This window comes from Physeter macrocephalus, chromosome 14 (assembly GCF_002837175.3).
Source record: "Physeter macrocephalus isolate SW-GA chromosome 14, ASM283717v5, whole genome shotgun sequence".
Lineage (NCBI taxonomy): Eukaryota > Metazoa > Chordata > Mammalia > Artiodactyla > Physeteridae > Physeter > Physeter macrocephalus.
In genome coordinates, this window is record NC_041227.1 from 118,326,212 (window position 1) to 118,338,339 (window position 12,128).

General features: G+C 57.9%; 1 protein-coding gene across 10 annotated transcripts in view; it reads left to right on the forward strand.

The window, feature by feature from the left end:
- Nucleotides 1-12,128, forward strand: part of FMNL1 (formin like 1) — a 26,845-nt gene that overhangs the window by 9,943 nt on the left and 4,774 nt on the right. For 7 of the 10 annotated variants that reach the window (XM_055090484.1, XM_055090488.1, XM_055090482.1 and 4 more), the window contains exons 2-16: nucleotides 120-203; nucleotides 1,797-1,910; nucleotides 2,683-2,756; nucleotides 3,120-3,203; nucleotides 3,540-3,671; nucleotides 5,591-5,699; nucleotides 6,730-6,806; nucleotides 7,017-7,110; nucleotides 7,986-8,060; nucleotides 8,374-8,484; nucleotides 9,578-9,727; nucleotides 10,232-10,333; nucleotides 10,514-10,766; nucleotides 11,020-11,319; nucleotides 11,523-11,647. In XM_055090484.1, the coding sequence (XP_054946459.1) occupies nucleotides 120-203; nucleotides 1,797-1,910; nucleotides 2,683-2,756; nucleotides 3,120-3,203; nucleotides 3,540-3,671; nucleotides 5,591-5,699; nucleotides 6,730-6,806; nucleotides 7,017-7,110; nucleotides 7,986-8,060; nucleotides 8,374-8,484; nucleotides 9,578-9,727; nucleotides 10,232-10,333; nucleotides 10,514-10,766; nucleotides 11,020-11,319; nucleotides 11,523-11,647 (1,884 nt within the window). The remainder of the gene's footprint in view (nucleotides 1-119; nucleotides 204-1,796; nucleotides 1,911-2,682; nucleotides 2,757-3,119; nucleotides 3,204-3,539; nucleotides 3,672-5,590; nucleotides 5,700-6,729; nucleotides 6,807-7,016; nucleotides 7,111-7,985; nucleotides 8,061-8,373; nucleotides 8,485-9,577; nucleotides 9,728-10,231; nucleotides 10,334-10,513; nucleotides 10,767-11,019; nucleotides 11,320-11,522; nucleotides 11,648-12,128) is intronic. The other 3 variants (XM_055090489.1, XM_055090483.1, XM_055090490.1) reach the window with 1 other exon arrangement.

A 12,128-nucleotide genomic window follows, 5' to 3' on the forward strand; every position in this document is an offset into this window, starting at 1 on the left:
GATCCTCCCGGACCGGGGCACGAACCCGTGTCCCCTGCGTCGGCAGGCGGACTCTCAACCACTGCGCCACCAGGGAAGCCCCAGACTCAGCATCTTTATCTTGTCGTCTTCCTCCCCAGAACTGCATGAACTTGCCCCCGGACAAGGTCCAGCTGCTGAGCCAGTATGACAACGAGAAGAAGTGGGAGCTCATCTGTGACCAGGTGGGCACAGGCCCTTCCATCACCGGGGTGCCCTGCCCGGGCCAGGCTGGGGCTGTCAGGAGAGGGGATACTGCCACGCTGCCGCAGGGCCAAGACCCTGCCCAGAGGCCAGCATAGCATCTGGGGAGGGCGCTGAGGGCATATGCAGGGCTCTGGAATCCCCCCCTCTCTTGGGCCTGGGCCTCCCCAGGGACCTTATGAGTCACGAGCAGGGCTGGGTCTGCCCTCTGAAGAGCTGGCAGGGGCTGGTCCAGGGTACTGGCCAGTGCAGCTAGGGCCGTGTCCCCATCCTCCTTGCTGAGCTTCCCGGGGAAGCCTCTGTCCACCCTCCAGCTCTGGGCTGGGGAAGAGAGGGGGCCGCCCTACGGCTGGACATCTTCATTCCACCCCATGGGAGGTGGGGAGGAGGGTCAGGAACTCCTGTCCTCCTTTGACCTTGGATCCAGAGGAGCTGCAGTCAGCCAAGCAGTTCCCCAAGTCAGCCAGCTCCCTGGCAGAGCAGGGACTAGAGGCCCGTCTCCGGGTTCTCAGTCGTCGCCGCCTGGACTTGCCACCGTCGTGGTTCTCTTGGCTGCTCAGCCCCTTCAGCTGTGGGGCTGCTGTCCGAGGTAGCAGGGAGGACTCCTGCTGTGGCAGGGAGGGGCCTGGCTGCCACAGTGATTCAGAGAGGGAGGGAGGCGGGCCTGTGGCCCTGGAGGCTGGGGCTGGGGAGTTCGGGGACAGGGAGCCTCTCCTGGGAGCCAGGGCTGGGCCTTCGGCTTCTGCTGATGGACCAGGATGGGATGAGCTGGCAGGGCAGGAGTCTGGGGGGTGAGGGCAGGGCTATGGGGAGAGGGTGGGGAGCTGCCTCCGGAGGCTTTGGGGCTAGGGTAGGGGTCCCTGCCCCTTGGCCTGACATCTAGGGTTGGGCTCACAGAGGCTTGGGAGAAGTGGGAGGTTGAGGGGGGTGGCTGGGCATATCTGAGGGGTCTGGACTGGGAAGGGTGGGAGCTCCTTTGGGTGGAGGGCCTCTAGGGGGGGGGTCCCTGCCTCTTGTGAGTGGCTCCTGGAGCCCTGGATGGGGTGGGGGAGTTAAGGATTGTTTTGTTGAGCACAGGTCACGTGCAGCCGCGTGTGCACGCGCGCACACACACAGGTGAACGCGACGACTGGGGCGGAGCCCTGCGGGAGGGGCCCCCATCCTGCCAGGAGCTGGGCGCTTCATAAGGCCCTTCCAGAGTGTCTTCCTCCTGGTACTCCCACTTCTGGGCTGGGATGTGGCCCAGGGAGGGCACAGGGCTGGGAGGGTGCCACTCACTGGCCTGCCTGAGTCTCCCCCTCCAGGGTGGGGTGTATAGTAGGACTGACCCCGCCACACTCCACCCAGGCTGTTCTAGGCCTGTGGCCATAGACAAGGGACGGCCTGGCCGGGGACTGGGGTCTTTTCAAGTGGCAGGCGGAATGTTTGGGTTTATGCCTTTGGTATTCAGGGGGGTCTCAAGGCAGCCTGGGACCTTGGGTCAGAGCTGAGAAAGGGACTCTGGGACAAGGGCTGGCCATTTGCCCTGGGGTGGCCCTGGCTGGTCCCTTGTACATCCTACTCCATCTCCGCAGGAGCGGTTTCAAGTCAAGAACCCCCCTGAAGCCTATATCCAGAAGCTGAAGAGCTACCTGGAAATCGGTGGGGTCAGCCGAAAGGTAGCAGCAGATTGGATGTCCAACTTAGGGGTATATGTCTCCCCCCTTTTCTCTGTCCCTTTCCTGCTGCACTTTCCGAGCTCTGGGCATCTGGAGTAACTGTGTGTATAGACTTTTCTGCAGGCTTGTGTGGGTACATGGATGAGTGTGTGTGGGTATTTACAGGGGACTGAGAGTGCCCTGGGCCTGCACTTTCACGGGTTCCTCTGCAGCTTCTATTTGTACTCAGATGTGTACACTTGTGTGTACTTGTGTAGTGTGTGTGCATGTGTGCACACTGTGTGCCCAGGCATGGATGTGAGTATTATGTACGTCCTTTTGTGTCCACATATGGATGTATGTGTATCCTTGAGTCTTTGTATAGGGGTGTGTGTGTGTGTGTGTGTGTGTGTGTGTGTGTGTACCCCCTGTGTCTGTGTGTGGATGGATATGTGTCTTATGTCTGTGTACCCACTGTACTTGTGTAGGGATATGCACGTGTGTGTGTACCCAGGGTGTCCATGTTTGAATGTGTGTGTACCCTTTGTTCTCGTATATGGGGGTGTGTGTGCGCGCGCGCGCGTTGTACGTCTGTGTCTAGAGACGTGTGTGCCTCTTTCGCGTCTGTGCGTGGCCGTGTGGCGCGCACCCTGTGTGTCTGTATCGGGGGGCGTATGTGTGTCCTGAGTATGCTATTCCGCTGGGCAGGTGTGTGGAGGTGGTGGAGACAGCCGAGTGTGAAAGGCCAGCTGTCGGGGTGGGCAGGTACTGTAGGCTGAGGCCTGGGCTCCACCCACCAGACTCCCCTGTTCTTGGCTCCCAGTTTAAGAGGAGAGTCCAGGAGTCCACCCAGGTGCTACGGGAGCTGGAGACCTCCCTGAGGACCAACCACATTGGGTGAGCAAGGGCTCAGATTTCCCTGGGGAGGTCGGGGGAGGGGGAGAGCTCTGCCAGCAGACAGCCCCTGGGTTACCCTTGCTATCCCCCCATCCCCCCCACAGGCTGTGCCTATGGGCCTCCTCCAGGCTGGGTATCCTCTCTTGCCCACCCTCTGCCTGCGCCTTGAGGCATGGCTGGGCCGTGGGTCCTGCCCGAGGCCTCTACCGTCATCCCCTGGCGTCCCTGGGTCTTCCGAGGCCGGGGCTGGTTGCTGTCTTCCTGGGAAAGGGCAGCCCAGGGGCCCTTGCTGTGCCCGTTCTGTGCCAACGCTGGGCAGGACCTCCTTCCTGGGCGGCACTTAGGGAGCCCTGTGCCCCGCAGGTGGGTGCAGGAGTTCCTCAACGAGGAGAACCGTGGCCTGGATGTGCTGCTCGAGTACCTGGCCTTCGTGCAGTGCTCTGTCACGTAAGCCTGGCCCCGCCCTGGTGCCCGCCCCCGGAGTCCGTGCCTTCCTGCGCCTCGCCCACTCCTCGGGCCGCTTCCAGGCAACTTAGCCTGGGTCCACCCTGGAGCCCTGCAGTTGGCTTGAGCAGGGCCCCTTCCTGATGGGCTGCCATGGACGGGGAGGGAGGTGGCCTGCGGTGGCCAGCTGGGACCTGCGAGGCCCAGCACAGCGCCAAGAACGCAGCCTCCTCCTCCTGCCCCCAGTCTCTCCTGCAGATCTGTCTCTCCCTGGGTTCTCCCCACCCCCTCCGAAGTGCTCTGCAGTGTTGGCCTCCATGCCCAGTCTAACCCCCGCAGGTACTACATGGAGAGCACAGACAACGGGGCCCCGGGCTCCGAGAAGAGCAAGCCGCAGTCGGTGGAAGATCTCAGCAAGGGCCCGCCCTCATCCTTGCTGCCACAGCCCAAGAGCCGCCACCTGACCATCAAGTATGTGGGCCCCCTGGCGGGGTGGCAGGTGGTGGGGTGAATGGAGAATTCACCCCAGGATGGCTGTACCCAGCCTGCTCCACCAGGGCCCCGGGGGTGGTGGGAGGGGTAGCCTGGCATCGGGGATCAGAGTAAGGGCCTCACCCAGGGTTCGGGAGATGGGTGTGTTAAGAAGCCTCCGGGGTGCACCTAGGGGCTGGAACCTCAGTGGGGTCTGAGATAAGGAGGGGGTTTCGGGGTCGGTGGGACCCCTTTTGTATCATCTAACCCCCTGTTTTCTCCCATGCGGACTCCAGATGCCCCCCTTCTCCCCGGTACGTAGCCGCCTAGGGGCAGGTGCATGCCTGGTCAGCTTCCAGGGTGGTGGTGGGGTTGGGTGAGGTGTTCAACTCAGGTGACACCCCTGGGTTCAGCTGCTTCGGATACGTCAGCCCACCCTAACTTATGACATCCTGCTGGGAGGTGGGGAGAGGGAAGGAGATGGCCCTGGAGCCTCATGTGGACCCCAGGTACCTTCCTTCCCACTCTGGGTCTAGGAAACCAACTTCATTTTAAGCTCCAAACTCTCACAATATATTTCTTTGTTCATTCATTCATTCATTCATTCATTCAACAAACATTTCTTTTAGCATTTACTCTGTATGAGGCATGGTGGTAGATTCTCAGGTGACAGATTACCCTGCCCTTGGGAGCCTTCCGTCTAGTAGGAGACAGTGTGTGACAGGTTGTCATGGAAGTATGACTGGGAACTCTGAGTAGGGAGGTGGCCACTGCCTGGGGCATCAGGAAGCCTTCCCAGAAGAGATGACACTGGAACTGTGTCTTGCAGATGGCTACAGGCTTTAGAAGCAGTGGTGGGAGCAGGGAAGGGCATTCCAGGCAGAAGGAACAGCACAAGCAAAGTCTCAGAAGCACGTTTGAGCAATGACGGGAAAAGGGAGATGTGGCGGGAAGAGCGAGGAGTGGGGCCTTCCAGTAGTGACTGGCTGTTCTGCGACAATGGAAAAAATCATGTTTCTTTTAGCAAAGAATCAGCAAAACCATTCATAGAGCACTTACTATGTGCCAGGCACTGTTCTAAGCTCATTTCATAGTCCCAACAACCCTATCAGGAAGGTACTGTTACTACCATTCCTATTTTACAAAAGAGGAAACTGAGGCCCGGGGAGATTAAGTAACATGCAAGCCTAGTAATCAGTGAGCTGGGATTTGACCCATGGCAGTCTGAATTGTCAAGATGCAAGGTAAACGCACGTGGCTGTGAGCGCCACCTTGTGGACAGCATTTTCATGGCCGTTCACAAGCTTTGGCGGTCTTTTCCCTCTATAAGCTCTCCATCCCCACAATACAGCAACTCTTTTTTTTTTTTAACATCTTTATTGGAGTATAATTGCTTTACAATGGTGTGTTAGTTTCTGCTTTACAACAAAGTGAATCAGTTATACATATACATATGTTCCCATATCTCTTCCCTCTTGCGTCTCCCTCCCTCCCACCCTCCCTATCCCACCCCTCTAGGTGGTCACAAAGCACAGAGCTGATCTCCCTGTGCTGTGCGGCTGCTTCCCACTAGCTATCCACCCACGTTTGGTAGTGTATATATGTCCATGCCACTCTCTCACTTCGTCACAGCTTACCCTTCCCCTTCCCCACAGCAACTCTTTTTAATACCAAGTCACTTTTAGGGGTCTTTGCTTCCCTGACCCCCGCCTCTTCACCTCCCCCCCGGAAATGCCAGGCCTCAGGCCTAAGAACTGAGGAAGACTTCCGGCCCTCAGCTGGCCTCTTTGGTTGGGTGGACGGGAAGCAGAAGTTTCCAGATGTGCCCTCTCTTACTCCAGTGGCCATCTGAGTGGTAGGGGTAATAGGAAGCTGGGTTTGGGACTCTGACCCCTGCTGCCTCCTCCCCACCTGCGCAGGCTGACCCCGGCCCATAGCAGGAAGGCCCTGAGGAATTCCCGCATCGTCAGCCAGAAGGATGACGTCCATGTCTGCATCATGTGTCTGCGTGCCATCATGAACTACCAGGTTGGTCAGTGGGCCCGGGGCACTGACACTGACTGTCCTCTTTGGGGGCTGCCTAAGCTGCTGAGGTCCTGGGACCAACTGTCCCCCACCCTGTCCCCACTGGAGAACCCTGGGAATCTGGGCTGTTAGTTCAGGGTCTTGAGGCTGATGAGTCTTGAGGGGAAGCCCAGATTTCTGCACCTTCCTGGTCAGGTCCCCTAGAATACCCTGGACATGGCTGGGGGCATTGATATGCCTCATGTGGGGACTTAGGCACCCCACTAAGAAAGGCTGCACACCAGGGAGAGCAGCTTCTGGGTTATTTCATTTGGAGGGGTGATTGGCGAAGCCGGTCCTCCCTCACTCAGCTGGCCTTAAAGGACTTACTTTGTCCAAGGTACTGAGTCTTGACACTGGCTTTTGAGCAAAGGTATTTATTTATTTATTATTTTTTAAAAATTAATTAATTAATTAATTTTTGGCTGCGTTGGGTCTTTGTTGCTGCGTGCGGGCTTTCTCTAGTTGTGGCGAGCAGGGCTACTCTTCGTTGCAGTGCGTGGGCTTCTCACTGCGGTGGTTTCTCTTGTTGCGGAGCGTGGGTTCTAGGTGCGTGGGCTTCAGTAGTTGTGGCGCGCGGGCTCAGTAGTTGTGGCTCGTGGGCTCTAGAGCGCGGGCTCAGTAGTTGTGGCTCGTGGGCTCTAGAGCTCAGGCTCAGTAGTTGTGGCGCACGGGCTTAGTTGCTCCGCGGCATGTGGGATCTTCCCGGACCAGGGCTCGAACCCGTGTCCCCTGCGTTGGCAGGTGGGTTCTCAACCACTGCGCCACCAGGGAAGCCCCAGACAAAGGTATTTAAAAAGAGGGACCAGGCTTTGGCTGCCACCCAAGAGGTCGTGGTTGGATATAAAGAACTTCCTGGGAATTACCTGGTGGTCCAGTGGTTAGGACTCCACGCTCTCACTGCCGGGGCCCTGGGTTCCCGCAGCCAAAAAATAAAAAATAAAAGAACACTGGGGGGTCTGCCTGGAGGAGCTGACCTCTCCTTTCTCCCCAGTCTGGCTTCAGCCTCGTCATGAACCACCCAGCCTGTGTCAATGAGATTGCTCTGAGCCTCAACAACAAGAACCCTAGGTGATTTCCAGGCCCCTAACCTTTCTCCATGTCTAGATTCTCCTCCTACTTCACCCCTTGCCTACTCTGTCCCCTCAGTTCTCAGGACCACTACCCAGGCTCATTCCTACCCCATCAGCTCCCCTGTCCTCCCCCATAGCCAGGCCCACATCCACCTTTGCTGCGGGGCCTGCCTGTTTGCAAGGGACAGCCTGCCCCTTCTCTCCCCAGAACCAAGGCTCTGGTGCTGGAGCTGCTGGCGGCAGTGTGCCTGGTTCGGGGAGGACACGATATCATCCTTTCTGCCTTTGACAACTTCAAGGAGGTAATGGAGCCCCCACCCAAACATGTACTTGCCCTCTAGTGTTTCTTGGAGCCCTGTTGCTGGCAACTGTGGCTTCTGCTGGGGGCAGCTAGGGACGCTGGGTGGGTATTTGGGGAGTTTCCTCATCTGAAGGGGAGGTACAGGGTCAGGCAGGGGCACTGCCTGGGGCGACAGGGACAGCTATGGGGATCTGCTGAACCTCTGCCCAAACTGGCCTTGATCCATACATCTCAGAGTTGCTGACTCTGGTTAACAGGCTCGCAAGAAGTAACCGCATGAGAATATGATGCATAAGACAGCATAGGATCAATGCATTCCTTTAATTAATATTTATCAAGGGCCTACTATGTGTCAGGCACAGAGTGGAAACTTGGGATATATTAGTGAACGAAACAAGCAAAGAAGGCAGTGGAAGACAGATAATCAGCGATATAATAAATAAGCAAATTACACAGCCTATGAAGAAATCGTAAATGCTCTGGGGAAAAAAGTCAGGGAAGCTGTCAGGGGAGGGGGAACTGGTTGTCGGGTGGTTAGGGAGCCTCATTGAGAAGGTAAGATTTGAGCAAAGTTGTGAGGGAAGTGAGGGATTGATGTGGTGGCTGTCTCGAGTAAGAGCACATCAGGCAGGTGGAACAGCAGGTGCAAAGGCCCTGGGGTAGGAATGTGCCAGGACGCCAGTGTGGCCAGAATGGGTCAGTGTCGGGGAGGGCTGTGAGAGATCAAGAGGGAATTGAGGTTTTGAGCAGAAGAGTGACATGGCCCGACTTAGATTTAACTTGCGAGGTGCTCACAGAGGCATAAAGGGGGCAGCTGGAAGATAGCTTAGGAGGTGTGTCACTGGGACCTCAGTGACAGCCATTCCTCCTACCCAGGTATGTGGGGAGCAGCACCGCTTTGAAAAGCTGATGGAATATTTCCGGAACGAGGACAGCAACATCGACTTCATGGTGAGCTCAGGAGCCCAGCCTGGGCCAGGTCACCCTCGGGTGCCAGGAGCAGTTAGGAGCCTGGGTATCTGGGATCTGGGCTCAGCTCCTGCAGATATGAGGACCGAGTGGTTGGTGGGGGAGGGGCGGATGTCAGTGAGGGGGAGGCTGGGAGGAGGGGACGTGGGAGAAATATGGGTGGGACAAAGCTGGATTAGTGGGGTGAGAAATATGGCAAGGGTGGCGGACTTGGGGTTAAACGGGGGGGGGGTGGAAGTCACTGAGAACCCCCCACCAAGAGGATCATAGACCTGCTCATTGCCCCACCTCCCAGGTGGCCTGCATGCAGTTCATCAACATTGTGGTACATTCAGTGGAGAACATGAACTTCCGCGTCTTCCTGCAATATGAATTCACCCACCTGGGCCTGGACGTGTACTTGGAGGTGAGCCCTGCACTCGCCCCGGACTTAACCACTTGCCTGCTGCAGAGTATGGCTCAGTGGTTAGCACAGGTGCCGGGGTCAGGCAGACCCGGGTCCAAATCCTGACTCTGCCACTTCCTAGCTCATGTGACCTTAGATAGGTCTCCTCTCTCTAAGCCTCACTTTTCCCATCTGTAAGATAGGAGAATCATAGAAATAATAAAGACTGTAAAAGTATAGAGTGGTGCCTGCCGCAAAATAGGCATTCAGACCATGGAGCTGTTGTTGCAGGTGCTCGAACAGCCTCTAGGTGGCCCTCGGTCTGGCTCTGGGAGCACCAGACTCAGATAGGCACACAATGGGGAGCACAGAGATACTGGGCCAAAGCAGGAGCTGGCTCATGCTGTGTGGGTCTGGGTCATGGGGGAGTTCCTTGCTCTGGGGAAGATAGGCAGAGGGGCTTGGTACTTCGTGGCTCAGCCTGAGCAGAGAAGTTGTAGCTTTCTTCTGATTTCTTTGTGAGGCGTCCCAGAGGAGCAGTGCCTTTGGGATTGGATTTTTGAAAGCCAGGATCAACAAAAGGTGAAAAGCAGGCTAGGGTGATATGTCCATTCAATGGAATATTATTCAGCCATGAAAAGGAGCCAAGTAGTGATACATGGTAGAACGTGGATGGGCCTTGAAAACATTATGCTATTATGCTAAGTGAAAGAAGCCAGACACAAAGGCCATATATTGTTTGCTTCCTTTATACGAAATGTCCGGAATAAGTAAGTCCATAGAGACAGAAAGATTGGTGGTTGCCAGGGGCTGGGAGAGGAGAGGATGGGGAGTGACTGCTAACAGGTACAGGGTTTCTTTTTGGGGTGATGAAAATGTTCTGAAATTAGATAGTGGTGATGGTTTGCACAACCTTGTAAATATACTAAAAACTACTGAATTGTATGCTTTAAAATAGTGAATTTTATGGTATATGAATTATATCTCAATAAAAAATAAAGAAACAAAAGTGGGCTAGGGCACAGGCTCCTTTGTCTGGGCTGTGGTGGTGATGGGGGGTACTGGAAAGATCCCTCACACCAGGCCTCAACCCGAACCTTCCATCTGGGGACAGAGGCTTCGGCTCACGGAGAGTGACAAGCTGCAGGTGCAGATTCAGGCCTACTTGGACAATGTTTTTGACGTGGGCGCGCTGCTGGAGGACACTGAGACCAAGAATGCTGTGCTGGAGCACGTGGAGGAGCTGCAGGAGCAGGTGGCCCTGGTGAGAGCTGCTCCTGAACTTGGCCCAGCACAGAGTAGGCCCACAGAGCCCCACACGGATATCAGGCACTGGTTCTAGGTGTGAGCTGGGGGCCCTTGAGTTTGACCTGAATCCTTTGGGTGCCTTTCTCAATGAATGAATGTTCATTGAGCTCCTCCACTGGGCTGGACCTCTGAGGAAGGCAGGTCTCCTCCTCTCCAGGTGCTCGGACCCCCTGGTTTGGGTGGAATTGGGTGCCTGGGGCCCCTGCCAGCTCAGTCTCCTCTCCAGCTACCTCCCTCATCAGTGGTGCCTTGGTTTCCCCTCCTGAGAGCACTTCAGTGCTCTCAGTACCTCACCTACTTGGGTTCAAGTGCCAGGCTCGGCTGACCCGCGGCACCCCAGAGCTAAGCACATCCGGAAGCCTCCCCTAGCCCTCCAGGCAGGCATGCCTGGTGCCCCCCCCTCGGTGCCTATGCCAATGCCCGGCTGCGGGTGGGAGCTCACCATGTGCTGGTGCCACAGCTGACAGAGCGGCTTCGGGATGCGGAGAACGAATCCATGGCCAAGATCGCAGAACTGGAAAAGCAGCTAAGCCAGGCCCGAAAGGAGTTGGAGACCCTGCGGGTGAGGCTGGGGGGACGGGGGGGTTGGGGGGTGGGTGGGCCGGGCCAGGGGTGGGACGGACTCCCAAGAACAGACCATTTGGGGCTTCTAGGCTTGACACCTCCCTCCACCCCGGCAAGAAAATGGGGGCTCTGTGCCAGGCTTGCCAGTGGTTACTAACCCCCCACCGGGGGCTCGCAGGAGCGCTTCAGCGAATCGACCCCCATGGGCACCTCCAGACGTCCCCCTGAGCCTGAGAAAGTGCCTGCCCCTGCCCCGGCGCGGCCCTCAGCGCTAGAGCTGAAGGTGGAGGAGCTGGAGGAAAAGGGGTTGATCCGTATCCTGAGGGGGCCCGGGGATGCCGTCTCCATCGAGATCCTCCCGGTCGCTGTGGCAACTCCGAGCGGCAGCGATGCCCCGACTCCGGGGGTGCCCACCGGCTCCCCCAGCCCAGGTGTGCAGGGGCTTCACGCCGGGTGGGGTAGGAATGGCGGAACCGGGACCTGCATGAGGAGCCTGGGGACATCTCAGGCAGGGAGAGGTGGGAGGGGTAGGCTTGGATTGTGGGCGTGGCTCAGGCAGGTGCCGGTGGGTCGCAATGAGCCCAGTGCGCATGTGTAGGGCGGGGAGGCGGAGACACGACCCCTCAACCTAAGAAATTGACACGCCCTTCTCCCCGCCCCCTCCCCGGTTCTCGCTGGGCTCAGAACTCCCACCTGCAGCAGAGCCGGTTCCCGGAGCAGCAACCCCACCGCCGCCGCTGCCGCCCCCACTACCTGGTCTCCCCGCCCAGCAGGAAGCCACGCCCCTGGCGCCCCCACTTGCCCCGCCCCTCCCAGGCAGTCCGGAGCCCCCGCCCCCGCCGCCGCTGCCGGGAGACCAGCCGCCCCCACCCCCGCCGCCACCGCTGCCTCCCGGCGCTGACGGGCCGGTGCCTCCACCCCCGCCACCGCCTCCGGGAGGTCCCTCTGCTGCTCTTGGAGGGCCTAGCTCAGAGATGGGCCCGGGTGAGTAGACTGCCCAGGGCATGGGGACGAGGAGGGGGTGCGGTGGGGGGGGTACTCTGGCTTCAGTATCCTCCAGGACCCTCTGTCCGTGGGCCTCCTACTGACTCCAGTCTGCTCTGTCTGTCCTCACTGGGCCTGGGCCCAGGTTCCTTCCAGCCATGGCACCTACTACTGCCCCAGTGACCACTCCCTCTCTGTCCCAGGAATGAAGGCCAAGAAACCCATCCAGACCAAGTTCAGAATGCCACTCTTAAACTGGGTGGCCCTGAAACCCAACCAGATCACAGGCACTGTCTTCACTGAGCTCAATGACGAGAAGGTGCTGCAGGTGAGTGGTCCTGCCTTGCTGCCAGTGTGGGCACCAGAGGAGGGGGGGACCTGCCTGGATCATGCTGGGCACTGGGGGTGGTCACCTCCTCTACCCCATTTTATGGAGGAGGACATGGAGGCCCAAGAATGGGGGTTCAGCCAAACTGGACTAGTGCATCTCGTAGGCAGTGTGTCCTGACTCCCTTGGAGGCTTTCCCTCCATCCGTGCAGAGGGGTTCATCCCTCCCCTAAGTCTGGCCTCTCTCCTCCTTTCAGGCCCCTCTCCCACCACCTTCCCACAGACAACCAGGGCCTCAGCCCTTCTAATTACACTTTCAGTTTTCCAAAAGGGCTGTGTTCTGTTGCCTCCAGGCCATTGCTCATGCTGTTCCTCTGCCTGGAATGCCCTTCCCTTTCCTCTTTTTTTTTTTTTTGCCGTACGCGGGCCTCTCACTGTTGTGGCCTCTCCCGTTGCGGAGCACAGGCTCCGGACGCGCAGG